At 39.1% G+C, this 26,081-nt stretch overlaps 1 protein-coding gene across 4 annotated transcripts in view; it reads right to left on the bottom strand.

The window, feature by feature from the left end:
• TPCN1 (two pore segment channel 1) overlaps positions 1-26,081 on the bottom strand; it is a 111,126-nt gene that overhangs the window by 38,494 nt on the left and 46,551 nt on the right. For all 4 annotated transcript variants that reach the window (XM_037817274.1, XM_037817276.1, XM_037817273.1 and 1 more), the window contains 2 exons: positions 20,834-20,961; positions 15,853-16,029 (listed from right to left, as the gene is read on the bottom strand). In XM_037817274.1, coding sequence (XP_037673202.1) covers positions 15,853-16,029; positions 20,834-20,961 — 305 coding nt within the window. The remainder of the gene's footprint in view (positions 1-15,852; positions 16,030-20,833; positions 20,962-26,081) is intronic.

Below are 26,081 nucleotides of genomic sequence, written 5' to 3'. Positions count from 1 at the left end.
AAATTTCACTTGGAAAGCTATCACTTTTATGTATATATGTTATATTCTACAATAAAAAATGATTAAAAAAACTTATAGAGTGCAGCAAAGGCAGTACTAACAGGGAAATTTATATCCTAAATGTCTACATTAGAAAGAAAAAAGAGCTAAAATCAAAGACCTAACTACACACCTGGAGTAACTAGAAAAAGAACAGCAAACTAATCCCAAAGCAAGGAGGAAGAAGAAGAAGAAGAAGAAGAAGAAAAACGATTAGTGTAGAAATAATTGAAATTAAGAAAAAAAGTAAAATCAACAAAAGCAGTTGGTTGTTTAAGGAGAGCAACAAAACTGACAATCCCTTAGCTAAACTAACAAAGAAAAAAAGAGGGAAGATGCAAATAAAGTCAGAAATGAGAGGGAAGACATTACTACTGACCCCACACAGAAATTAAAAAGATCATAAAAGTATACTATGAACTGTATGGCAATAAAGTAGACAACTTAGATGAAATGGACAATTTCCCAGAAATAAACTAACACCCGACACTGACTATAAAAGAAATAGAAGATCTCAACAAACCAATCACAAGTAAAGAGATCGAAACAGTCATCAAAAAACCTTTCAACAAAGAAAAGCCCAGGACCAGATGGCTTCACAGGTAAATTTTACCAATCATTCCATGAAGAATTAATACCAATCCTACTTAAACTCTTCCAGAAAATTCAAGAGGAGGGATTACTACCTAACTCATTCTATGAAGCCAACATCACCCTAATACCAAAACTAGATAAAGATACTATCAGAAAGGAAAATTACAGACCAATCTCTCTAATGAATATAGATGCAAAAACCCTCAACAAAATATTTATAAATCAAATCCAACTGCAAATTAAAAAAAAAATTCTACACCATGATCAACTGGGTTTTATCCCATGCATGCAAGGGTGGTTCAACACAAGAAAATCAATCAAAGTAATATACCACATAAACAAATCGAAGGAGAAGAACCACACTACAATCATCTTGATTGATGAAGAAAAGGCATTTGACAAAATCCAGCATTCCTTCTTGATAAAAAATACTTCGAAAGATGGGAATAGAAAGAAACTTTCTTAACATGATAAAGGGCATACATGAAAAACGCACAGCTAACATTGTACTCAATGGTGAAAAACTGGAAGCACTCCTGTTGAGATTAGAACAAGACAAAGATGTCCTCTGTCACCACTATTATTCAACATTGTGCTAGAAGTTCTAACTAGAGCCATTAGGCAAGAAAAAGAAAAGTAAAACTTTCACTATTTGCAACATGATCCTATACCTAAAAAGTTCCAAAAACCCACAACAAAACTACTAGACCTGATAAACAATTTGCTCTTTAACTATTGTTAAATTTCACTTGGAAAGTTATCACTTTTATGTATATATGTTATATTCTACAATAAAAAATGATTAAAAAAACTTATAGAGTGCAGTGAAGGCAGTACTGACATTAGCCTACTCAATGGGAGAAAATATTTGGAAACCACATATCTGATAAGGGTTTAATATCCAGTATATATAAAGAGATCCTACAACTCAGCAATAAAAAGACAAACAACCCAATTTAAAAATGTGCAAAAGACATGAACAGACATTTTCCAAAGAGGACATACAAATGGCTAAAAAGCACATGAAATGATGTTCAGCATCACTAGCTATTAGGGAAATGCAAATCAAAACTACAATGAGCTATTATTTCATAATCTACTAGAATGGCCACTATTTAAAAAACAGAAAGTTGGAGACGATGTGGAGAAATAGGTAACATTCACTGTTGGTGGGAATGTAGAATGGTGTAGTCACTGTGGAAGACACATTGGCAGTTCCTTAGGAAGCTAAGTATAGACCCGCTGATCCAGCAATCCTACTACTTGGTATATACTCAGAAGAAATGAAAGTAGGGATACGAACAGACATTTGTTCATAGCGGCATTATTTACAATTGCCAAAAGATGGAAATAATCCAGATGTCCATCAACCAACGAATGGATAAACAAAATGTGGTATATACATACAATGGAATATTATGCAGCTCTAACCACAAATGAAGTCATGACGTTATGTGACTACATGGATGAACCTTGAGGGCATCACGTTGTTTGAAATAAGTCAGACACAAAAAGACAAATATTGAATGACCTCATTAATATGAACTAAATATAACTAGCCAATTTATGTTGTTAATATTTGGAACATAGGTCACCAGAAGACAGAATGAGGGCTGAAAATGGTGAGCTGATGCTTAATTTGTGCAGAATATGCAATAAGTTTGATTGTAAATGTTTAGAAATGGATAGAGGTGATGGGAGCACATTATAAAGTGTAACTGACAGCAATGATATGTAGGTGCGACCATGGTTAAAAGGGCAAGTTTAGGGTCATGTATGTCCCTACAAAAAAAGCCAATGGATGAAACATGGGACTGTATAACACAGTGAACCCTCCTCAGGGTGAATATGTTCTAGAATTAACTGTGGTGATGAATGCACAACTGTGTGAATATACTAGAAGGCACTGATTCTATACTTTAAATGAATTGTATGATATGTGAATTTATCGCAATAAAACTGCTTAAAAAAAAGTTACCAAACAGAACTACTGGAGGTGAAGACCAGAGTAACTGAAATAAAAAATTCTGAGGAGGGTTTCACAACAACAGATTGGAGCTGGCAGAAGAAAGAATCAGCAGACTTGAGACAAATGAAATGAGTCAGGTTGAAGAGCAGAAAGAAAAAAGAATCATAAAAAGCAAAAATAGCCTAAGACACCTCTGTGACACAATCAAGTGTACTAATAAGTGTTACGGAAGTCCCAGAAGGAGAAAGAGACAAAGAGGCAGAAGGAATATTCAAAGAAAAAATGACAGAGAACTTCCCAAATTTAGCCAAAGATGTGAATACGCACACCCAAGAAGCCCAGAGAACACCAAACAAGATAAACATGAAGAAAAACACATCCCATCCTACACTGATCACACCATCGAATGCTAAGGACAAGGAGAGAGTTCTGAAAGCTGCAAGAGAAAAGCAACATGCTATGTACAAGGGAATCCCAATTAGATTAAGTTCCAATTTGTGATCAGAAACCATGGAGGCAAAAAGGCAGTGGATTGAAATACTTAAATTACTGAAAGAAAATAATTGCCAATCAAGAATTTTATATCTATCGAGACTTTCTTTCAAAAATGAGGGAGAAACTAAGACATTCCTAGATAAACAAAAGCTGAGGGAGTTCATCACTGTTAGACCCCTGCCCTACAAGCAATACTAAAAGAGTTCTTCAGACTGAAAGGAAAGGACATTAAACAGTGGTTCAAAGTGCCATAAAGAAATGAAGACGTCTGATAAAGGTAAACATTTGGGTAATTATATATGCCAGTATTCTTGTATTGTGTTGTTTGGTATATAATTCTACTTCTTTCTTCCGACCAATGCTAAAATGCAAATATGTAAAAAGTAATGATAAGGCTATGGTTTTTGTACTTAAAATGTACAAAAGACGTGAGTGGTAACTAGTACAGAAAAGATCGGGAGACAGAGAGGTACAGGAAAAGTACATATATACGCTACTGAAGTCAAGGTGGTATCAAACCAAAATTACTGTTATATATTTAGGATGTTACATTTTAACCCCATGGTAACCATGAGGAAAACAGATGAAAAATATATCCAGACAGAAAAGAGAAGGCACTCAACAAGGTGTAACACACAGAATCAAATAAATAAAAAAGTAGGAATTAATGGAAGAATTGAGAAACAAAAAAGTTAAGAATTACAAGGGTTAAACAGGAAAACGGTAGAAAAAAGTCCTGCAGTATCGGTAGTGACTTTCAATGTAAATGGATTAAATTCTCCAGTCAAAAGGCAGAGATTCGCAAGACAGATAAAAAAGCATGACTATCCTGTCTGCAAGAGACTCACTGCAGGTTGAAAGTGAAAGGATGGAAAAAAATGTACATGCAAGTAGTAACCAAAAGAGAGCTAGGGTAACTACACTAATATCAGATAAAATAGACTTTAAGTCAAAAAACAGTTACGAGGGACAAAGACAGTCATTACATACTGATAAAGGGGTCATTTCAACTCTTGTAGCAATTGTAAATATTTATGTGCCCAACAGCAGACCCCCAAAATATATGAAGCAAAGACTGACAGATGTGAAAGGAGAAATAGACAGTTCTACCTTAACTGTAGGAAACTTTAATACATCCTTTCAATAATGCATAGAACATCTACTCAGAAGATCAATGAGGAAATACAAGACCTGAATGAGACTCTAAACCAACAAGACCTAATAGACATAGATAGATCACTTCATCAAACAACAGAATACACATTCTTCTCGAGTACACACAGATCATTCTCTAGGATACCCTACATTACATAACAAAACAAGTCTCAATAAATGTAAAATGAATGAAATTACACAAAACTCTTTCTTTGATCATAATGGAGTGAAGCTGGATATCAATAACAAGTGGAGAACTCAAAAATTAACAAATATTTTGGAAGTTGAACACCACACTGAAAACAATCAATGGATCAAAGAAAAAATTGTGAGAGAAATCAGTAAATATCTTCAAATGAAGGAAAATCAGAACACAATGTATCAAAATTATGGGATACAGTAAAGGTACTGCTTAGAAGGAAATTTACAGTCCTGAATGATTACATTAAAAAAAAGAAAGACTTCAAATCAGAGACCTACTTTCAAAACTGGAAGAATTAGAAAAAGAAGAGCAAATTAAACCCAAAATGAGAAGAAAGGAAATAACAAAGTTTAGAGTGTAGATAAATGAAATAGAGAACAAAAAAAAAAGAGGAATCAACAAAACCAAAAGCTGGTTCTTTGAAAAGATCAGTAAGATTGACAAACCTTTATCTAGACTGACAAAAAAAAAAAAAAAGATACAAATAACAAAAATCAGAAATGAAAAGGGGAACATTACTATCAATCAAAAAGGACCATACAAAGCTCTTTCTCTGTATGCCAATAAATTAGATAATCTAGATGAGATGGACAAATTATTAGAAACACACAAACCACCTACACTGACAAGAAGAAACATAAGATCTCAACAAATTACTAGTAAATTACTAGTAAAGAGATTGAATCAGTGATCAAAAACCTCCCAACAGGACTTCCTCACCTGGACTGCTGTCGATGTTGTCACAAACATTGGGACTGGTGGTTTGATGTGCCGAGCCCTCTATCATGGGACTTGCCCTTACTACGCTCAAGCTCATTACTGCAAAGGAGAGGCTAAACTTGAATATAATTGTGTCTAAGTATCTCCCCGAGCACCTCTTTGTGTTGCTCAGATGTGGCCCTCCCTCTAACTAAGCCACCTCCGCAGGTGAACTCACTGCCCTCGCCCCTACGTGGGACCTGACTCCCTGGGGTGTAAATCTCCCTGGCAATGCAGGATATGACTCCCGGGGATGAATATGGACCCGGCATCGTGGGATTGAGAATATCTTTTTGACCAAAAGGGGGATGCAAAACGAGACGAAATACTTTCAGTGGCTGAGAGATTTCAAATGGAGTCAAGAGGTCACTCTGGTGGACATTCTTATGCACTATATAGATAACACCTCTTAGGTTTTAATGTACTAGAATAGCTAGAAGTAAATACCTGAAACTACCAAACTCCAACCCAGCAGTCTGGACTCCTGAAGACAATTGTATAATAATGTAGATTACAAGGGGAGACAGCGTGATTGTGAAAACCTTGTGGATCACACTCCCTCTATCTAGTGTATGGATGGATGAGTAGAAAAATGGGGATAAAAACTAAATGACAAATAGGGTGGGAAGGGGGGATGGTTTGGGTGTTCTTTTTTTACTTTCATTTTTTATTCTTATTCTGATTCTTTCTGATGTAAAGAAAATGTTCAGAAATAGATTGTGGTGATGAATGCATAACTGTATAATTGTACTGTGAACAGTTGATTGTATACCATGGATGATTGTCTGGTATGTGAATATATTTCAATAAAACTGAAGTTAAAAAAAAAACCTCCCAACAAAAAAAGCCCAGAACCAGATAGTTTCACAGGGGTATTCTACAAAACATTCCAAAAAGACTTAACACAAATTCTGCTCAAACTCTTCCAAAAAACTGAAGAGGAAGAAAAACTTCCTAACTCATTCTACAAGGCCATTACCACCCTCATCCAAAAGCCAGATAAAAATACAAGAAAAAAACAAAAAAAACACTACACACCAATATCTTTTATGAATATAGATGCAAAAAACCTCAACAAAATACTTACAAACTGAATCCAACAGCATATTAAAAGAATTATACACCATGATCAAGTGGGATTCATCTCTGTTAATGCAAGATTGGTTTAACACAAGAAAATCAATTAATGGAATATACCACATTTACAGAATGAAGGAAAAAAACCTCATGACCATCTCAATTGATGCAGAAAAGGTATTTGACAAAATACAGCAAACTTTCTTGATAACAACAATTTGAACTTTAGGAATAGAAGGAGACTTCCTCAACATGATAAAGGGCACACATGTAAAGCCCACAGCTTACATCCTACTTAATGGTGAAAGACTGAAAGCCTTCCCTCTAAGAGCAACAAGACAAGGATGCCCACTGTCACCACTGTTATTCAACATTGTCCGGTAAGTTTTAGCTAGAGCAATTAGGCAAGGAAAAAAAAAAAATAAAAGGCATCCAAATTGGAAATGCAGAAATAAAACCTTCCCTTATTTGCAGATGACATGATCCTACATACAGAAAATTCTGAAAAATCCACAAAAAAGCTCCTAGAGCTAACAAAGGAATTCAGCAAAGAAGACGGGCACAAAATCAACATCCAAAAATCAGTAATGTTTCTATATATGAGAAATGAAACATCAGAAGAATAAATCAAGAGAAAAATTTCATTTACAACAGCAATTAAAAGAATCAAATATCTAGGAATAAATCTAACCAAGGAGGTAAAGGACTTAGTACACAAAAACTGACAAAACATTGCTAACAGAAATGAAAGAAAATCTAAATAAATGGAAGGACATTCTGTGTACATGGATTGGAAGACTAAATATTGCTAAGATGTCAATCCAATCCAAAGCGATTTATAGATTCAATGCAATCTCAGTCAAAATTCCAACAACTTTCCCTGCAGAATTGGAAAAGCCAATCATTAAATTTATACAAAGGGTAAGGGACCCTGAACAGCCAAAGCCATACTGCAGAAGAAGAACAAAGTCGGAGGACTCATGCTCCCGATCTTAAAACTTGTTACAAAGCCACAGTAAGCAAAACAGCATGGTACTGGTGTAAGGACAGACATATAGACCAGTGGTATCAAACTGAGAGGTCAGAAATCAACCCTCACATTTACTATGGCCACTCTGATTTTTGAAAAGGAGGCAAAGACCACTCAATTGGAAAAGAACAGTCTCTTCAAGAAATGGTGCTGGGAAAACTGGATCTCCATCTGGGAAAGGAGGAGGACACCTACCTCTCAACTTATGCAAAAGCCAACTCAAAGTGGATCAGGGACCTAAATATAAGAGTCAAAACTATCAAACTCCTAGAAGAAAATGTAGGGAGAGATCTTCAGGACCCTGTGTTAGGCAATGATTCCTTATGCTTTACACTCCAAGTACAAGCAAAAAAATAAAAAAAAAATAGATAAATGGAACCTCATTAAAATTCAAAACTGTTGTGCCTCAAAGGAATTTATCATGAAAGTAAAATGAAAACCTACACAAAGCAAGAAAATATTTGGAAACTACATACTCAATAAAGGTTTTAAATCCAGAATATATAAAGAAATTTTTCAACTTATTAACAAAAGAATAAACAAAGCAATTTTTAAAATGGACATAAGAGTTGAACAGACATCTCTTCAAAGAAGATATACAAATGTCCAAAAAGCACATGAAAAGATTCTCAACATCACTAGCCATCAGAGAAATGCATATCAAAACCCCAATGAGATACCATTTCACACTGATTAGAATGATTACTATTACAAAAACAGAAAAAAGTTTTGGAGAGGATGTGGAAAAATAGGAACACTCACTCATTGCTAGTGGGAATGTAAAAGGGTGCAGATGCTGTGGAAGAAAGTTTGGCGCTTCCTCAGAAAGACAAGTAGAGAATTACCGTATGACCTGGCAATCCCACTACTAGGTATTTACCCTAAAGAATTGAAAGCAGGTACTGGGACAGATATTTGCACACCAATGTTCATAGCAGCACTGTTTACAATTGCCGAAAGATGGAAGCAACCCAAATGTCCATCAACTGATGAATGGATAAATAAAATGTGGTATATACTTAAAATGGAATATTATTCAACCATAAAAAATGAAGTTCTGATACATGTGACAACATAAATACAACCCTGAAGACATCATTTTGAGTAAAATAAACCAGTCATGAAAGGACCAACATTGTATGATCTCACTGATTTGAAACAATCAGAATAAGCAAACTCATCGAGTCAGAATCTAGACTGTAGTCTACCAGGGGATGGGGAAGTTAAAGCTTAAAATGTACAGGATTCTCATTAGGAAGGAAAGAAATGTTTTGGTAATGGATGGTGGTGATGGTAGCACAACACTGTGAATACAATTAACAGCAATGAAATATGTATCTGAATATGATTAAAAGGGGAAATTTTAGACTGTATATATTGTAATAGAATAAAAATTGAAAACAAAATCCATGGAACAGCACTATACAAACAGTGAAGCCTAATGTAAATAATGGACTATAGTTAATAGGACAATTATAAAAATGTACTCTCATCAATTTTAACAATGGTACCATACCAATGCAAGGCATTAATAATAGGGTGGTATTGGGGCATCCTGTATTGTATGCATGATTATTTTGTAAACCCACAGCTTGCTGAATAAATAAAGTTTTAAAAGGACATTATTGGGACATATGAAAAAATTGAAATATAGACTAAGTTTTATATCAATTTAAAATTTTTTTGAACTTGGTAACTGTACTTAAGGTGGTTACATAAGTGAAGATCTAGAATCTTAGGAAATGAAACATACATGGCAGTATTAGGTGCTCAAGGAGCATAATATATATACCTACATGCAAGTGTTCAGAATATGGATTGACAGATTGATGGATAGCTAGCTACATGGATTGATAGCTAGAAGGATGGATAAATAGAATGACATGGCATATGTGGCAGTATGTAAAAAGTGGTGGATCTGGAAATAAAAGTTACCAGGATATAGAGTGAGGCTAAAGAATGGGGAGCAGTTGCTTATGAGCAGAATGTTCAACTAGTGTGAACTTAAACGTTTGGAAATGGACAGGGGTGATGGTAGCATGTTGTGAGAATAACTAATAGTGCTGGTAGGTGTGTGAAAGTGATGGAAAGGGTAAGCTCAGAGTCACATATGTCACCAGAAGGAAAGTTGGAGATTAAAAGATGGGAATGTATAAAACAGTGAATCTTGTGGTGGACAATGTCCACGATTAACTATACAAATATTAGAAATCTCTCTCATGAACTAGAGCAAATGTATGACAATATAACTAGAAGTTAATAATAGAGGGGCACATATATACCTATTGTAAACTATATACTACAGTTAGTAGTATTTTAACATTCTTTCATCAACAGTAACAACTGTACTATACCAAAACTATGAATCAATAATGGAGGGGGGGGTTAGGGGTATGGGAGGATTTAGGTTTCCTTTTTTTGTCTTTATTTCTTTTCTGGAGTAATGACAATGTTCTAAAAATTGAAAAAAAAATTTAATTGTGGTGATGGATGCACAGCTGTATGATGGTACCATGGGCAATTGACTGTACACTTTGGATCTTTGGATACTTGTATGGTATGTGAACAATCTCAATGAAAAAAATAAAGCAGTAGATCTGGTATCTGGGGTGTGGGGAGTGGATAGAGGAATGCTGCAGTTCTCTATATTGGGTTTCTATTATTTACATAATCGTCCTATAAGTTTGAAAGTATCTCAAAATAAAAAGTTAAAAATAAATAAATAAATAAATAAATAAATAAACAAACAAACACATCCCACAATCGATGGTGTCCTTGCCCTCACAGAACTCAAGCCCAGCAGGAAGTGAAGTGCTTCTAGGGAACAGGATGTGGTCCATCTAACTCAACCGTGGGTCAGGGGAGGCCTCCTGGAGACATGGACATTCAAGTGTGACTCAGAGGAGGAACAGGATTTGACAGGTGAAGGAGGGGAAGAGGGAGTCCTGGCAGTAGTGACACATGTGGGGAGGTGTGGAGAGGAAGGAGGGCAGAGCAGTTCAGGATGGCTGGAGCTGCAGGTTCTAGGTGGAAAGAGGGATAGACAGTCTTCCAGGAAAACGGCAGATTAGCAGAGACAGAGCAAAATTCTCCTCCATGAAAAACTTTAGGTAAAGGACAGAAAGTGCTCCAGAACAGCAATTCCAGAGTTCCACTAGCTGGGCAGGGACTGCTACACCCATACTGAGTATGTACTTGGAGAAATCAAGAGACTGCATTTAACCGGGTGAGTGTCTGGCTGGAATGCCAATGGGTAATGTGCGACTGGAGCATGCTGATAGCCGGTTGCGCAGCCTTCCACACCCTGGGAACCCTTCTCAGCCCTTGGCTTGGGGGATAATCCCTCACAGACCTGCTGCCAAGAGCCCCCATGGCAGGGACTGGTGGTTGGAGCAGACAGATGGAGCACAGAAGGGGGCAGCTTTCCATGCAGAAATAAAGTAGAAATAAATGACACAGAGAACATAAAAACAACAGAGAATAAACAAAACCAAAAGTTGGTTCCTTGAGAAGATCAAAAAGATTGACAAGCCCATAGCTAGACTGACAAAATAAAAAAGACCCAAATAAACAAAATAATAAATGAGAGGGGGGACATTACTGCAAATATGAAGAAATTTTTAAAAATCCTAAGAGGATACTATGAACAACTGTTCACCAACAAACTAGACAATTTAGAGTAAACACATAATTTCCTGGAAACACACGAACAACCTGGACTAAGCAGAGAAGAATTAGAAGACCTCAACAAACCAATCACAAGCAAAGAGATCCAATCAGTCATCAAAAAGCTTCCCACAAATTCCCAGGGCCAGATGGTTTCACGGGAATTCTGACAAACTTCCCAAAAAGAACTGACACCAATCTTACGTAACCTCTTTCAAAAAATTGAAGAAAATGGAACACTACCTAACTCATTTTATGAAGCCAACATCACTCTATACAAAAAGCAGATGAAGATCCTACAAGAAAGGAAAACTTCAGGCCAATCTCTGTATGAACATATAGAAATTGAATATAGATGCAAAAATTCTCAACAAAGTGCATGCAAATCTAATCCAAAGACATTAAAAAAATCATACACCATGACCAAGTGGGGATCATTCCAGGCATGCAAGGATAGTTCAACATAAGAAAATCAATCACTGTAATACAACACATTAACAAAACAAAAGGGAAAAATCAAATGATCATCTCAAGAGATGCTGAAAAAGCATTTGACAAAATTCAGCTTGCTTTTTTCATAAAAACACTTCAAAAGGCAGAAATTGAAGGAAACTTCTTCAATGTAAAGGGCATATTTGAAAAACCCACAGCCAGCATAGTACTCAATGGCGAGAGACTGAAAGCCTTCCTTCTGAGATCAGGAACGGAACAGGGATGCCCACTGTCACCACTGTTATTCAATATTATGCTAGAAGTGCTAGCCAGAGCAATCCGGCAAGACAAAGAAATAAAAGGCATCCAAATTGGAGATGAAGAAGTAAAACTGTCATTATTTGCAGGTGATATGATCTTATATTTGGAAAACCCTGAGAAATTGGCAACACAGCTACTTGTGCTAATAAACAAATTCAGCAAAGTGACGGGGTACGAGATTAATGCACATTAAGTCAGTAATGTTCCTATACACTAGAAATGACCTAACTGAAGAGACACTCAAGAAAAATATCCCATTCTCAATAGCAACTAAAAAAATCAAGTACCTAGGAATAAACTTAACCAAAGATGTAAAAGACCTCTACACAGAAAATTATATAACTTTACTAAAATAAATAAAAGGGAACCTAAAGAGATGGAAAAATATTCCATGTTCATAGATAGGAAGGCTAAAGATCATTAAGAAGTCAGTCCTACCCAAATTGATCTAACAAATTCAATGCAATTCGAATAAAAATTCCAACAACCTACATTGCAGACTTGGAAAAACTAGTTATCAAATTTATTGGAAGGGTAACGGGCCTCAAATTGCTGAAAACATTTTAAAAAGAACAATGAAGTGGGAGGACTTCACTTCCTGATTTTGAAGCCTACTATAAAGCCAAAATAGTCAAAAAAGTATGGTACTGGCACAAAGATAGACATACTGATCAATGGAATCAAATTGAGAATTCAGAAATAGAATTCTGAACTGGGACAGAACAGTCTCTTCAACAAATGGGGCTGGGAGAACTGGATATCCATATCCAAAAGAAGGAAAGAGGAACCCTACCTCACACCCTATACAAAAATTAACTCAAAGTGGATCAAAAACCTCAATATAAGAGACAGTACCATAAAACCCCTAGAAGATAATGTAGAAAAACATCTTCAAAAACTAGTATTAGGAGGTCACTATACCCAGAGCACAAGCAACGAAAGAAAAAATAGGTAAATGGGAATTCCTCAAAATCAAAAGCTTCTGTACATCAAAGAATTTGTCAAAAAGGTGAAGAGACAACCAACGCAATGGGAAAAATATTTGGAAACCATGTATCTGAAAAAAGACTGATATCTTGCATATATAAAGTAATCCTACAACTCAAGGACAATAGTACAAACAGCCCAATTATAAAATGGGCAAAAGATATGAAAAGATATTTCTCTTAAGAGGAAATACAAATGGCTAAAAAAAAACAAAATATGTTCATCTTCACTAGCTATTAGCGAGATGCAAATCAAGACCACAATGAGGTATCATCTCATATCAATAGGACTGACTGCCATTAAACAAACAAAACTACAAATGCTGAGAAGATGTGGAGAAACTGGAACTCTTATTCATTGCTGGTGGGACTGTACAGCCACTCTGGAAGGCAGTTTGGTAGTTCCTCCGAAAACGAGATATCGAGTTCACCTTTGATTCAGCAATTTCACTTCTCAGTATGTACCCAGAAGATCTGAAAGCACTGACAAGAACCGATATTTGCACACCGATGTTCACAGCAGCATTGTTCACAATTGCCAAGAGATGGAAACAATCCAAATGTCCTTCGACAGATGAGTGGATAAACAAAATGTGGTATAGACACACAATGGAATACTACATGGCAGTAAGAAGGAACAAGGTTGTAAAACATATGACAACATGGATTAACATTAAAGACATAATGCTGAGTGAAATAAGCCAGCCACAAAAGGAGAGATATTGTATGTTACCAATAATATAAACTCAGTGAAAAATGTAAAATAAGTGTCTTATAATGTAGAATACAGAGGTCCTAGAGATAGTCAGAAGGTAGTGAAAGGGGAATGATCATCTAACATGTACAGATATGATAATGAGGGTGATCTTAATGGTATGGGAATGGTCAGGTGTGATTATGGTTCATTAATGGGATTACAAGTATCAGTGATGCGTTGGAGGTGAATGTGTTCATAAATGGTTGTTTAAAGGCATGTAACCCATAGAGTTGAACTGCAAACCTAAATAAGTTTTAGCATGATCTACTTACAAAGTATGACACTGGTGCAGAGTGTTAACAACAGAGTGGTAATGAAAAACTACCCATTACATATCAAAGACTATATTTAATAGGAATATCTTACCAACACTATACTAATACAAGGGATGAATAATTAGCAGCTGACAAGACTTCTGGATGTATTATGTTATGATAATTGTATAAAGTTGAAAGTGATGATGATTGTACAACTAAGCGAAGATAATGTAAGAAACTGACTATCTTGGGATAAAATATATATTAAGTGAAATGAGGAACCCACTACTTAATAAATCAAGCCCTCAACTCGAGGCTTGCTCTTGTGAAATTTAGGGTTGCAAATGAGAGGCTGAGCTCTCCTATAATTATGCCTAAGAGGTACCTCCAGGGAACCTCTTTTGTTGCTCAGATGTAGCCTTTCTCTCTCTAGGCCCAACTTGGCAAGTAAATTCATTAACCTCCCCCTCACAAGGGACATGACTCCCATGGGAATGAATCTCCCTGGCAACAGGGAGAAATGAGCCTAGCCCTGGCAGCGAGGGACTGAAAGTGCCTACTGGACCAAAAAGGGAAAAAAAGAAAGGTAACAAGCTGAGGCCACAATGGCTGAGAGATCCCAAATAGAGTCGAGAGGCTATCCTGGAGGTTTCTCTTCTGCAAGCTCCAGCTAGACATCCCAAATGGCCACAGCACACCATGCCCTTACCAAAAGTAGTCCCCAAATACCTAGGTCCCTAACTGAGATTCTATACAAGATTCACTCGCTAAGTTTTCTCTCTCAGAAAACTTAAATCCACCACAATGTTCCTATGCCAGACAAGTCCTAAAACCCAGAGGCAATAGCCTCTTTAAGATCAACAATCAGATGCAGACCCCTTCCCCATGCTGTTAACACCTCCTTTCAATATGGACAAGTTAGGGTGCTCACTGCCTAAACACCCCTGAAGATGGAAAAAGAGATTAAGTGAGAGGAAGGGGTAGTGACAAAACAAGATAAGATTTAACAAAGGTCTATGAATAGTGAAACTTTATATAAATATATTTACATTTTTAGATGCTGGAGTGTTAGAATAGCTGGAAGGAGGTAAATGACATGGGAACTATAACCTATAACATCCTCTGAAATTTGCTCTGTAGCTACTCATTAAATTGTGCTTTGAAAGTCTTCACCTTTCTGTATATACCTTATATTGCATAATGGGGAAAGAACTGAGACTGTGGACCTGTAACCCATAACAATTTTTGAAATTACCTATATAACTGCTTGTTGAACTGTACATCGAAAGTTAACATCTTTCCGTACGCATGTCATATTTTAAAATAATGGAAATAGGTTAAGTTGTGAAACAGTGACCCATGACATTCTTTGAAATTTGCTCTCGAACTACTTGTTGAAGTGTACTGTGAAAGTTATCACTATTATGTATTTATGAAGTTCATAATAAAAAAAAAAAAAAAAAAAAAAGAGGGAGAGACAGGAGGGAAGCCAAGAGAAAGTACGCCAAGAGGCCAGATGAGTGTGCTCCGAATGAGACAGGGAGAAGTCTGAAAAGATAAAGAGGAATCCCACTTCTGTTCCTGCTTCCATGCCCCCCACACCTTCCCGAAAAGTGATAGCTGACTCCCAGACTGCTCGGCCCCCACAATGAATGACAGCTCAGCCTGGACGTGAGGACACCTGGGGGCTGCAGCTGCCCAGGATATTCCCCCAACACGCACACACGCACACACTCATGATCACGCCGGTTGCCTTTTCTTTGAGCTTGGACACAGGCTGGTGGGACTGACTATCAGGCGTCCTCCCCACCGGGAACCCAGGTGGGGCCACAGCCCTCACGAGGCGAACCGAGACCGCCCCTCCCTGGAAGTTAACAGTGAGCAGAACCAGATTGAGTGGCTGGAGTGCACTCACTCCTCTGGGGGCACCCAGGCAAGACTGTTGAGCCATTTCTGCTCCTGAGGCCCCTCTCAGCACCCAGGGCCTCTCCGTCTAAGCCTGTCGGCGGCGTCCACCCTTCCGAAATGTCTCCTTTCAGGCCTGGATCAGCCTGATGCAGTTTCTGCTGCTAGCCCCCAGAGAGCAGCGCCTCCCAGGCAGCCGGGCACTTACATAAATGCCGAGCCGGAGTGCGGGGACAGCGGGGGCCTCGCACAGGGACAGCAGCAGCAGGAGCAAGGCCGTCAACAGCTCCATCAGATAAAAGAGGTGGTTGTGTGCGAAGAGGTAGGCCGCCAGCGCTTTGGCATTCTTGGGGTGGGTGAAGAACTTGTCGTTATTCTCGCCTTCCTGAGAAAACAAGAGCAATGTGGGTGAATGAGCCTCGAGATGACACGGCACCACAGGTGTGCAGTGGGCGGGGAGGGAAGGGAGGGCCTTCGCAGGTGAGAGAAGAGCCAGGCTGGAGACGGAAGAGGATGGAAAATAAAAATCATCTTCGCAAAACTGCACATCAGTCAAGTCTCATTCCTGCCTGCTGACAGAGCTCAAAAGACTTGCTGTTTCTTAAAAGCCACGTGGAGAATCAAAGAACAGAGAGGTCCTGAGGGACAGTAAGGAGAAGGCAGGAGTGTCTGATCTCACTTAGAGGCCAAATTCCCCCTCTCAGAAGGCTCCAGCAGCCTCATATAGAACTCAGGGGTTCTGGAGTAAACAAACCTGGGCTGAGTCCTGGCTGCCCCATTCCCCTGCTGCCAAACACTGAGAAAGTTCCTTCACCCGTCTGAGTCCCGACTTCTTCAACCACAAAGAGAATGAGAGTGCCTGCTCACACAGTGACAGGTGGTCAAATGCGAAAGGCCATTGGGACTGTGGCGGGCACACAGTAAGGACATCACAGGTATTAGTTGTAATTATTAGAGGTCATACTAATATTGAGAGAGGAAAAAACGCCAGTAACTGTGACTAGTCAGACATCTATAATCCATCAGGTGGGATTTTCCACCCTTGCGTTACTCAGACTTCCCAACATCCCACTTAATTTTACTTGAAATTTCTTCCCAATTTCATAACCTCCTACAAAGTGACAAGCCCTGCCCACCCACCACGCCAACCCTCAATCCATCATCCCCAACAGAAACACAGGATGGCCGACATGGCTGAGTGCTCCCCAAGGGCCAGGCGCCATGCTCAATCCCTTACTCGCACTCACTCATTTAATCTCCACCACCTTCATTTCAGGTAGTCACTTTTATGATCCACGTATGACAGAGTGATGACAAAAACAGGGCAGGAGAGCTTCGGTAATAGCCTGAGGTCACAGAGCCAGGCAGCCTGGCTCCAGCATCCTTGCTCGAGGTGACTATACTGTCTTTCTGCTAGCGACGAACCTAAATCATAGCTCCAAGAAAGGTCCATTTGGGCATCCAGGCAGAAGACACCACAGAGACACCGCTGGTAAGGGCCCTACTAGGGTCAGCCTCCAGGAAGGTCTTCACAGCAGCCCCGAATTCATGGACCCAGGGATGAGTAAGGGCCTTCCCCCCTGGTCAGCACCATCCTAGCACCAGCACTCATCCTGCTGTGCACACATCTCCTCTTGCAGTGCTTCCCAACGGAGTTGATCTTGTCTCCTCACCCTGGGGAACATTTGGCAGTGGTGAAGACATTTTTGGTTGTCACGCTGGGAGTGCTACTGGCACCTAGTGGGTAGAGGCCAGGGATGCTGCAAAACATCCTACAAAGCACAGGACAGCCCCACAACAAAGAACTATCCAGGCCCAAATGTCAAAAAGGTCAAGACACCCTGCCTCACTGACTCCTTCACTAGCCCTCAAAGGGGAGACCATCTGATTGGTTCCATTTCAGAAGAGGAAAGTGGACTTAGAGAAGCCACATACCTGCATCAGAAAGTGGTAGAGCCAGAATGCAAACCTGGGTTTCCTCACCCAAAGCCCTTCTGAAAGTATTCCAGCTGTCTCAGGATTGTAGTCAGATCTCCAACTATCTGGGACGAGGCCACCCTCCCCATCCTCACCAACCCTCATTCCAGCGAGCCCTAGCTAACCCACACCACAGTAAATCATGTGCAGGTCGCAGAGCTGGGCTCACAGGAAGCATCTCTGGGGCGTGGAAGAAGCTCTGGCCTGGTGGGCTCCCATGCCTACCCCGAGGGTGCCTGCAGCTTGGCAAGCCTCTACTCCAGAGTGCTGGGAAAGTAACAGATAGCATAGGTTCCTGACCTGGCACAGTGCCCAGTACACACAGCAGGCATTTAATAGACACTAGGCAGGATGAACCACCCCTGCAAGAGAGTACTTCTCCAGGCCCCAGCCCAGCCAGGGAGCTGTCAGTAGCTGGGAGTTGTGGTTTGCTGGCTAACTGAGAGAATCACTTCCCTGAAGCTGGATATGTTGCTACCTCATCAGAAAAAAAAAAAGGCAAACCACAACCCAGCAGGGGTAGTCCCGAGAAAGGAACAAAAATCTCTGCAGCCCAACAAAAACTGCAAAGGTCTGTGGTCTGTGGAGGGCTGTGCTTTTCGCCAACCACCTCCACAGCTGTGGGACACGACAGTGGTCTGGGAAGCTTCTGGTTTGAATTACTAAAAAATGCAGCTCTTGAGCAATTTCTCCCCACCCACATTCAGGAATGGAGGTCCAGCTAGAGGAAACCACTGATGCAGGAGCTCAGATTTTAACTACAGGATTTGGAATTGCACAGGAGATGTGGAGACGAGGTTTCCTCCAACAAGAATAGAGTGAAATGTTAGCCACACCACTGGATTCTGATCCCCAGCCCCAAGAGAGAACACTGGACTTCCTTCCTAGTTGCTGATCATGAACCAGGTTAGGAAAAAAAAGAAGGAATGCCACTGTACGTGACTTCCAAGCCTTTGCTCTCTGCTCCCTGGGGTACAGTCCATGCAGAAAGGGAGCAGTGTCTTGGAGGCGCCAGGATCTCTAAGCACATGGCCCACACCCGGGTGCACTTGGGGAGGAGAAGAGACAGCAGGCGCCAGTTATCCTGGAAGAATGAGGGGCCAGTTTCCCAGGCACACAGACAAGCTGGCTGGGGGGCAGTGCTCAGCTTCAAGTACAAAAAGGAAGACCCTCTGGCACCAGCTAAAACACCCTACAGGGACAGCCACAAATGGGGATCACAAGTTTTTCTTATTTCCTTTAAATTTTTTATTTTGAAATAATTGTGCTTTATTTTTTTTAAAATGGAATGTTTTTGGTAAAATAATTCAAATAATACACAGAATTACAAGGTAGTAAAATAATCCCCAAATTCCAGCCAGTTAATCAACATTAAAATTTAAACAACCTTCTGGATGTGGGAGGTGTCTGCACAGATGCACGTGCGCACACACACATACGCAGCTGTCACGTGTGAATTTTACATGTTATCATATTACACCTGCTGTTCTGTAACCTCCTTTGCTACAAACACATGACCCACTTCCTAGCAGACTTCACGTGGTAAGATACAGATATAAGGCAACAAAACGTAGACGAAAGGACATCTTTTGGAGGCTAGATGGACACAGTTTAAATCCAAGCTCTGCAACTTACCAGCGGTGTGGACTTGGATAGGGGTTTATCCTCTGTAATGTGGGAGATGATGACACCAGTCTCGCAGGGCTGTTACAAAGATTAGCAGGTGCCCCCTTAAAGCTCTTATTTTGTTACCTGCAGTCTCATCTGCTTAGGGAGAGAAGGACTTAGGCACCTGGGGGTCCTCCAGGCCATTCTATTCTGTGTTCCGGTGCATTCCATGCCCTTGCCTAGCACCTATGCAACCCCAGAAAAGCTGGCAGTGCAGGTACTGCACTGGGTGGCCCTGCGAGACCTTTAAGAAGCATGCCTGCACTGGTACAGCTTCCCCTAGGGCCTTTTCCTTGCCTTCACCCAAATCAAAATGCATTTGTTTAGGAGGATGGCTATACATGACACTGCATAAGACACAGAAAACACACACAGGACTGAAATGTCAAATAAATAATGAGTTTAAATCATTTTAAAAAAATCAACACAAGTACTTGCAGTGGAGAGCTGCTTCAAAGAAAAAAAAAGATTAGGGAAAATTACCATTAAGAAAACTTCAGTTTCCTCATCTGAACCCTTATTCAATGCACACCAGAAACTGAAACATTATAGTGACAAGAATGGCAAGATCAAAGTGAAAATGTCACAGGCAGTGAGATATGCAGTTGAGGCAATACCTCTATGGAGAATATTCAATACTGTGTATCAATAGTATGTACTGATATAAATGTTGATTGCTTCCACCTGGCAGTTCCACTAGTCTTTTCCAGAGGAGAATGAACTTTCTAGATACTAAAAAAACCTAGATATTAAAGAGAGAGAGAAAAGAACTCTATGTATAGATCATTTTCAGATTATAATTTACAATAAGGGGATATAGCTAACATTATCAAGATAGTTAAGTAAATGAGAATATATCTATCTGAGGTAATTAAATCACCATTAAAATTATGTTCAATATGTTTTATCATAAGAAAAAATTTATGCTGCAAAAGACTACTAAAAAAAGCAGATTATACAATTGCAGATACCAGGACTGTAAAATTATTTTTAAAAATACATAAAACCCATGTTTTATTTTTTTAATATGTATCTCTTTAACATGGAAGGAAATAGTGTTGACAGCAACTGCCTTGGGTGATTTTTTTTTTTAATTTCCCCTTTGTACTTTTCGGTATTACCTACACCTACTATAATGAGCATGTATTACTTTTATAAAAAGAAATAACTGACATGAAAGCAGCAGCAAGTTAACCAGAAAGGAACAAAAGTGTCTTAAGCCGCCTGGCCCATCCCATCAGCAAAACCCACTACAATGTTAAGCACGTGGAGAAGGAGCCCTCCCAAGTGCCCAGCCTGTGCGCCTCCAGGCAGAGGAAGTGCAGCTGGGTGAGACAAGGCAGGGGACGCCTTGGGGACCAGGGGCCAGGAGGAAACATGACTGGAGGTCAGATGACAAGCCCGGCCCGCACCTGTCCGGCACAGGTACTGTCAGGTGTAGGGAACAGTGACAGGAACCTCAGCCAGAGAGGAATCTCTTGGCCATGCAACCCACCCACCTCCACCAGCGCTAAAGGTGGCCTGTCCTAGCAGGAGACACTCACCTGGAGGTAGATGGCTGCCTCTTGATAATTCATCTCCCAGCCATCTCCGGTGGAGCTCGAGGGTGAAATCTCGCTCCCTGAGTTCAGGCTGGGGGCCCGGGAATCCTTGGTGGCGTAGCTGCCTCCATCTGCATTGGAGGAGGAGAGAGACGACTTACAAGCCAGGCTTGAGAGAAAGCAGGCACGGTCCTCGGAAGGAAAGGCTAGCAGTCCCTCGTACACTCGCATGTGTATCCTATGTTCTACACATTAACACTCCATCGGGTGTGCTCATGACAGCAAAAGTTCTGACATATGGCAGGTTAAAAAATTGTTCATTCTCTTGTTAAGTGAAAAAAGCAAGTGTAAAAGAGCACACAGCGTGCTACCTTTTCTATCAAAAAAGGAGGCACCAAGAAAACATACATGTATCTACTTAGCTTTACAAAAAGAAAAACAGGATAAATCAGCATTCGATGAAACTGGTTCCCTACAGGAGTGGGGAACAGGACAGAGTGTCATTCAAAGGGAATAGCACTTCTGGAATAACTTTTGTTGTACTTTTGACTTCTGAAAGCAAATTAATAATATACTTAGTCAAAAATTAAAAACTATTGGATTTGTTCCCCAGTGCAGGGTCATGTGTTGTTTTTCCTTGCTTGACACCCACGACTCCTCTTCTAGGGCTGCTGCCCCGACTCTCCTCTGAGGGCCTCCTCCCCTCGCCAGTCCACACTATTGGGCCCTGACCCCAGTACCCCATCTCCCTGGGCACTGGGATTGCTGTGGGCCTGGGTAGTGAGGTGCTACTAATTCCTGGGCCAATTAGGAGCCAGGGAATCTTTCCCTGCTGCTGCTGGGGGCTGCCTCTGCTACCATGTGGGGAAAGCCTGCCCGAGAAAGGAGCCAACCAAGGAGAGCGAAAGGAGAGATAAAGACCGAGTCTGCTGACACTGGTTGTACACCTGGGACGGAGCTATGTTTGAAGTCTACCCTGAACTTTTCTAGAATCTGAGCCAATAAAAATCCCTTATTACTTAGCCTATCTGAGTTGAGTATGTTACAACAATCAGGCATTTATGCTAATAAACTTGGTAAACAATGGTACCAAAAATGATTCTCAACATCTTAATTTATTAGGAAGACATGACTCTAGGATGAAGAGCTGGTCCTCCATAATTCACACACTAAATGATCCACTGATAGGAAAATAAAGAATTGAATGTTTGGAGAATGAGATTTAATACAGTTGGCAGGAAGCAAATCTGTAAGGGCCACCATAAAACAGGAAAGGGCAGGAAGATGGCAGGGTTCACAGGGCTACTGGGTCACAACAGAACCTTATGACCTTGAACTGCCAGGCAAGGATAGTCAGACCCTCCCATCTGCAAAGTTTTTGCCTTTCACTGAGGTATAATTAACATGCACTAAAACTGCACATGGATAAGTGTACCAGTTGACAAGTTTTGACGTGTACATACCTGTGAAAAACCACCACAGTCAAAATAATAAATATATCCAACACCCCGCTCCCAATTTCCCTATGCCCCTCCCCTCCATGACCCACTTCCCATCCCCAGGCAACCACTGATCTACTTGCTGTCACTTTAGATGGGTCTGCAGTTTTTGCATTTTATATAAATGGAATCATACAATATATATTCTTTTTGTTTAGCTTCTTTCACTCAGCAAATTATTTTAAATTTCATCCATGTTGTTTAGTGTATCAGTGGTTTATTCCATTTCAGTGATGAGTAATATTCCATTCTATTGACATCCAGTTTGTTTATGCACCTGTTGATGGACACGTAGGTTGCTTCCAGTTTTTGGCGATTTCAAATAAAGCTGCTACAGACATTTAGGTACAGGTCTTTATATGGACATATGCTTTCATTTCTCTTGGGAAAATACTTAGCCATGAAATAGCCAGATCATATGGCAGGTTCATGTTCAACTTAAGAAATTGCCAAAGTGTCTTCCAAAATGACTCTATCAATTTATATTTCCACCAGCTGTATGTAAGAGCTCCAGTTCCTCTACATCCTCACCAACTGGCATGCTTCATCTTTTAAATTCTAACCATCCTAAAAGATGTATACTGGGATATCACTGTTTTTAACTCAGTGCTTCTAATTTGCATTTCCCTAATAACTAAGAACGTTGAAAATTTTTCCATGTGTTTATCTGCCATTTATACATCTTCCTTGAAGTATCTGCTTAAATCATTTACCTTTTTTTTTAATTGCGTTGTTTTCATTATTGAATTCTGAGAGTTTTTTAGATACAATTGATACAAATATTTTCTTACTGACTTGTCTTTTCATTCTCTTAACACTGCTTTTCAAAGAACACAGTTTCTTTTAATTTTGATGAAGGCCAATTTATCAATGTATTCTTTTATGGATTATACTTTAGATGTCATATCTAAGAAATCTTTGCCTAACCCTGGGCCACAAAGATTTGACATCAATAGTGTACCACAAAATCTTGATTTATGTAGCACTAAGTCATGAAATCAGATCATATTCCTCCAGCTTTGCTGTATTTTTTAGAGTTGTTACGACTAGTCTAGGTCTTCTGAATTTCCATTATGAATTTCAGAATTATTAAACTTCTATTAAAAAAAAAATAAAACCTTGCTGGGATTTCGATAGGAATTATGTTGAATCTACTGAGGAAAACTGACATCTTAACCAATGAATATAGAATATCTGTTTTTTAGGTTCTCTTTAATTTCTCTCAGTTGTTTTCAGTATACAGATCTTGCACATCTTTTGCTAGATTTATCCCTAAGTATTTCATATTTGTAATGCTATTACAAATGGTATTGCTCTTTAATTTCAATTTCCAATGGTTCTTTGCTAGTATATAGAAATATGATTGCTTTTATATATTGATCTATCCTACAACCTTGCTAAACTCACTAGATCTAATAGATTTTTGTAGAGTTTATCGGCTTTTATATATAGATGATTGTGTTGTCTGAAAATAAAGACAGTTTTTTAATTCTTCCTTTCCAGCCTTAATGCCTTTTATTTCCTTTTGTGGCCTCACACACCATTTAGAACCACCTGTACAACAGAGAATGAAAGTGATGAGAAAGGACATCTTTGTCTTGTTCCTGATCTCAGGGAGAAAGTATGCAGTCTTGCACCATTAAGTAAGATGCTAGCTGTAGGCTTTTCATAAATGCCCTTTATCAGGCAAAGGAAATTCTTTTCTTTTCCTAGTTTGCTAGTAGATTTGTCAAATGTTTTCTGTGTCTATTGAGATGATTATATTTTTTTCCTTTCTTAGGTTATTATAGTAAATTACACTGATGGATTTTGAGTATGTTTTCAACACTTTATTTTGAAATAATTTTAAACTTATAGGATAGTTACCAAATACAAATCCCTTACAGAGAACTCCAACATGACCCCAGCCAGATCCACCATATTTTATTTTACCACATTTGCTATATCATTCTATCTACCTACCTCATCCTAGCTATTTTCTATACGTGAGTGGGCTGTATATATAATACTCCTTGAACGCTTAACTACTTCCATGTACATTTCCTGAGAACAAAAATATTCACTTATATAACCACCATCATTTCAGTTATCAAGTTCAATCAATTTTACATTGACATAAAGCTTCTAGTCTATCGTCCTGTATTTCATAAATCTCAATACTGTCCTTTTGGGCCTTTTCTCTTCCATTATTAGTTCCAGTTCAGGATCACAGACTGAATTTAAATGTTGTCATCTCTTTAGTTGCTCGCCCTTTCTTCTTCTTTTTAGTTGTGAGAACATATATACAAAATAAAGTTCCCCATCTCAACTGCTCCTAAGCATACTTGTGTTTCTTGCTTCCTCCTGCACAGTCGCCCAGATAGAGAGGAGGTCAGGCCTGCTCATACCCTTCCTTTGGTTCAAGAATAGTTTTCCAGGGGATTCTGATAGCTCTTCTAAGTTAATCATACGAGCTACAGATAGTGAGAAATGCATATTCTCTTTTCCTTTTATTTATTTTTCATGTTTTATTGCATTGGGGAAGACATGAATGGTAATGGTAAGAGCAAGTATCCTTGTCTATTTTCTAACTTTAAAAAGAACATTTTATAATATTTTATTATTGAGCAAGAGCTTAGCTCCAGACTCTGGATAGCATTTTAAAATCAAATTAAGGAACTGTCCTTCCATTCCTACTTTACCTTTTTTTTTTTTTTTTTATGATCAGGAAAGGATGAACAGGTATGGAACATTTTGTCAAATGTTTTTCCATAGTAGTACTCAGAAGACTGTATAATTTTTTTTCTTTAACATTTACACAGTCATTTGAATTAACAGATTTCATTTCCTTTATGAGATCAAAATTAAACTTGATCAAGGTGTGTTATTATTCTTTTGATACACCGCTGGGTCCGTCTTGCTGAAAAACCTTAAATTTGTGGCGTCAACAACATTCAGGAATTAAATGTTTTTCTTGGGCAGCACTTGGTAGTCTGAGTACCGGCTGGGCAGGCAGATGGTCTGACAAGTTTACACGTGGGGTGTGGCACTGTGGGTGCCATTAAAAGGAAAAAGCAATGATGTGCTGTGGCACGGCTCTTAGCTGAATGGGGAAGACAGGGAAGTCTGGACGGTGCTGACAGATGGAAAATGGGAGTCTGGGACACTCAATGGGAGAAGAAAAGTTGTAGTGAGGGTAAGGGAACAAGACGGAATCTAAAAAGCTCTAATCAGAGAGAGAGCCATTCTGGAGCTTTAAGATTTAACAAACTGTGCCCTATTTACCTCTTTTAATAATTTATTTTTATTGTGAAAAAATATACATAAGAACAACCTTAACCATTTTAAGTGGTGATTAAGTACACTAATAATGCTATGTAACTTTTACCACTATCTTTTTCCAAACTATTTCCATCATCCCAAATGAAAAGTCCTACTCATTTAGCAGTAATTTACTATTTCCCTCAACCCCACCTCCAGTAACCACTATTCTGCTATTCTATCTCTATGAATTTTTTCCAAGTACTTCACATAAGAGAAATCATACAATATTTGTCCTTTTGCATCTGGTTTATGTCATTCAACATGGTGTCTTCAAAGTTTATCCATGTTACATCATGTACCAGCACTTCACATCTTTCTACAGCTGAATAATACTCTGCCGTGTGGGTACACCACATCTTGTCTATCCTTTCATCTGTTGATGGAACTTGGGTTGGTTCCATCCTTTGACTACTGTGAATGTTGTTGTCATGAACACTGGCGTACAAAAG

The sequence above is a fragment of the Choloepus didactylus genome, chromosome 23 (assembly GCF_015220235.1).
Source record: "Choloepus didactylus isolate mChoDid1 chromosome 23, mChoDid1.pri, whole genome shotgun sequence".
Taxonomy (NCBI): Eukaryota; Metazoa; Chordata; class Mammalia; order Pilosa; family Megalonychidae; genus Choloepus; species Choloepus didactylus.
The sequence above is the reverse complement of the archived record's forward strand: the minus strand, read 5'-3'. Positions and strand labels throughout refer to the sequence as shown.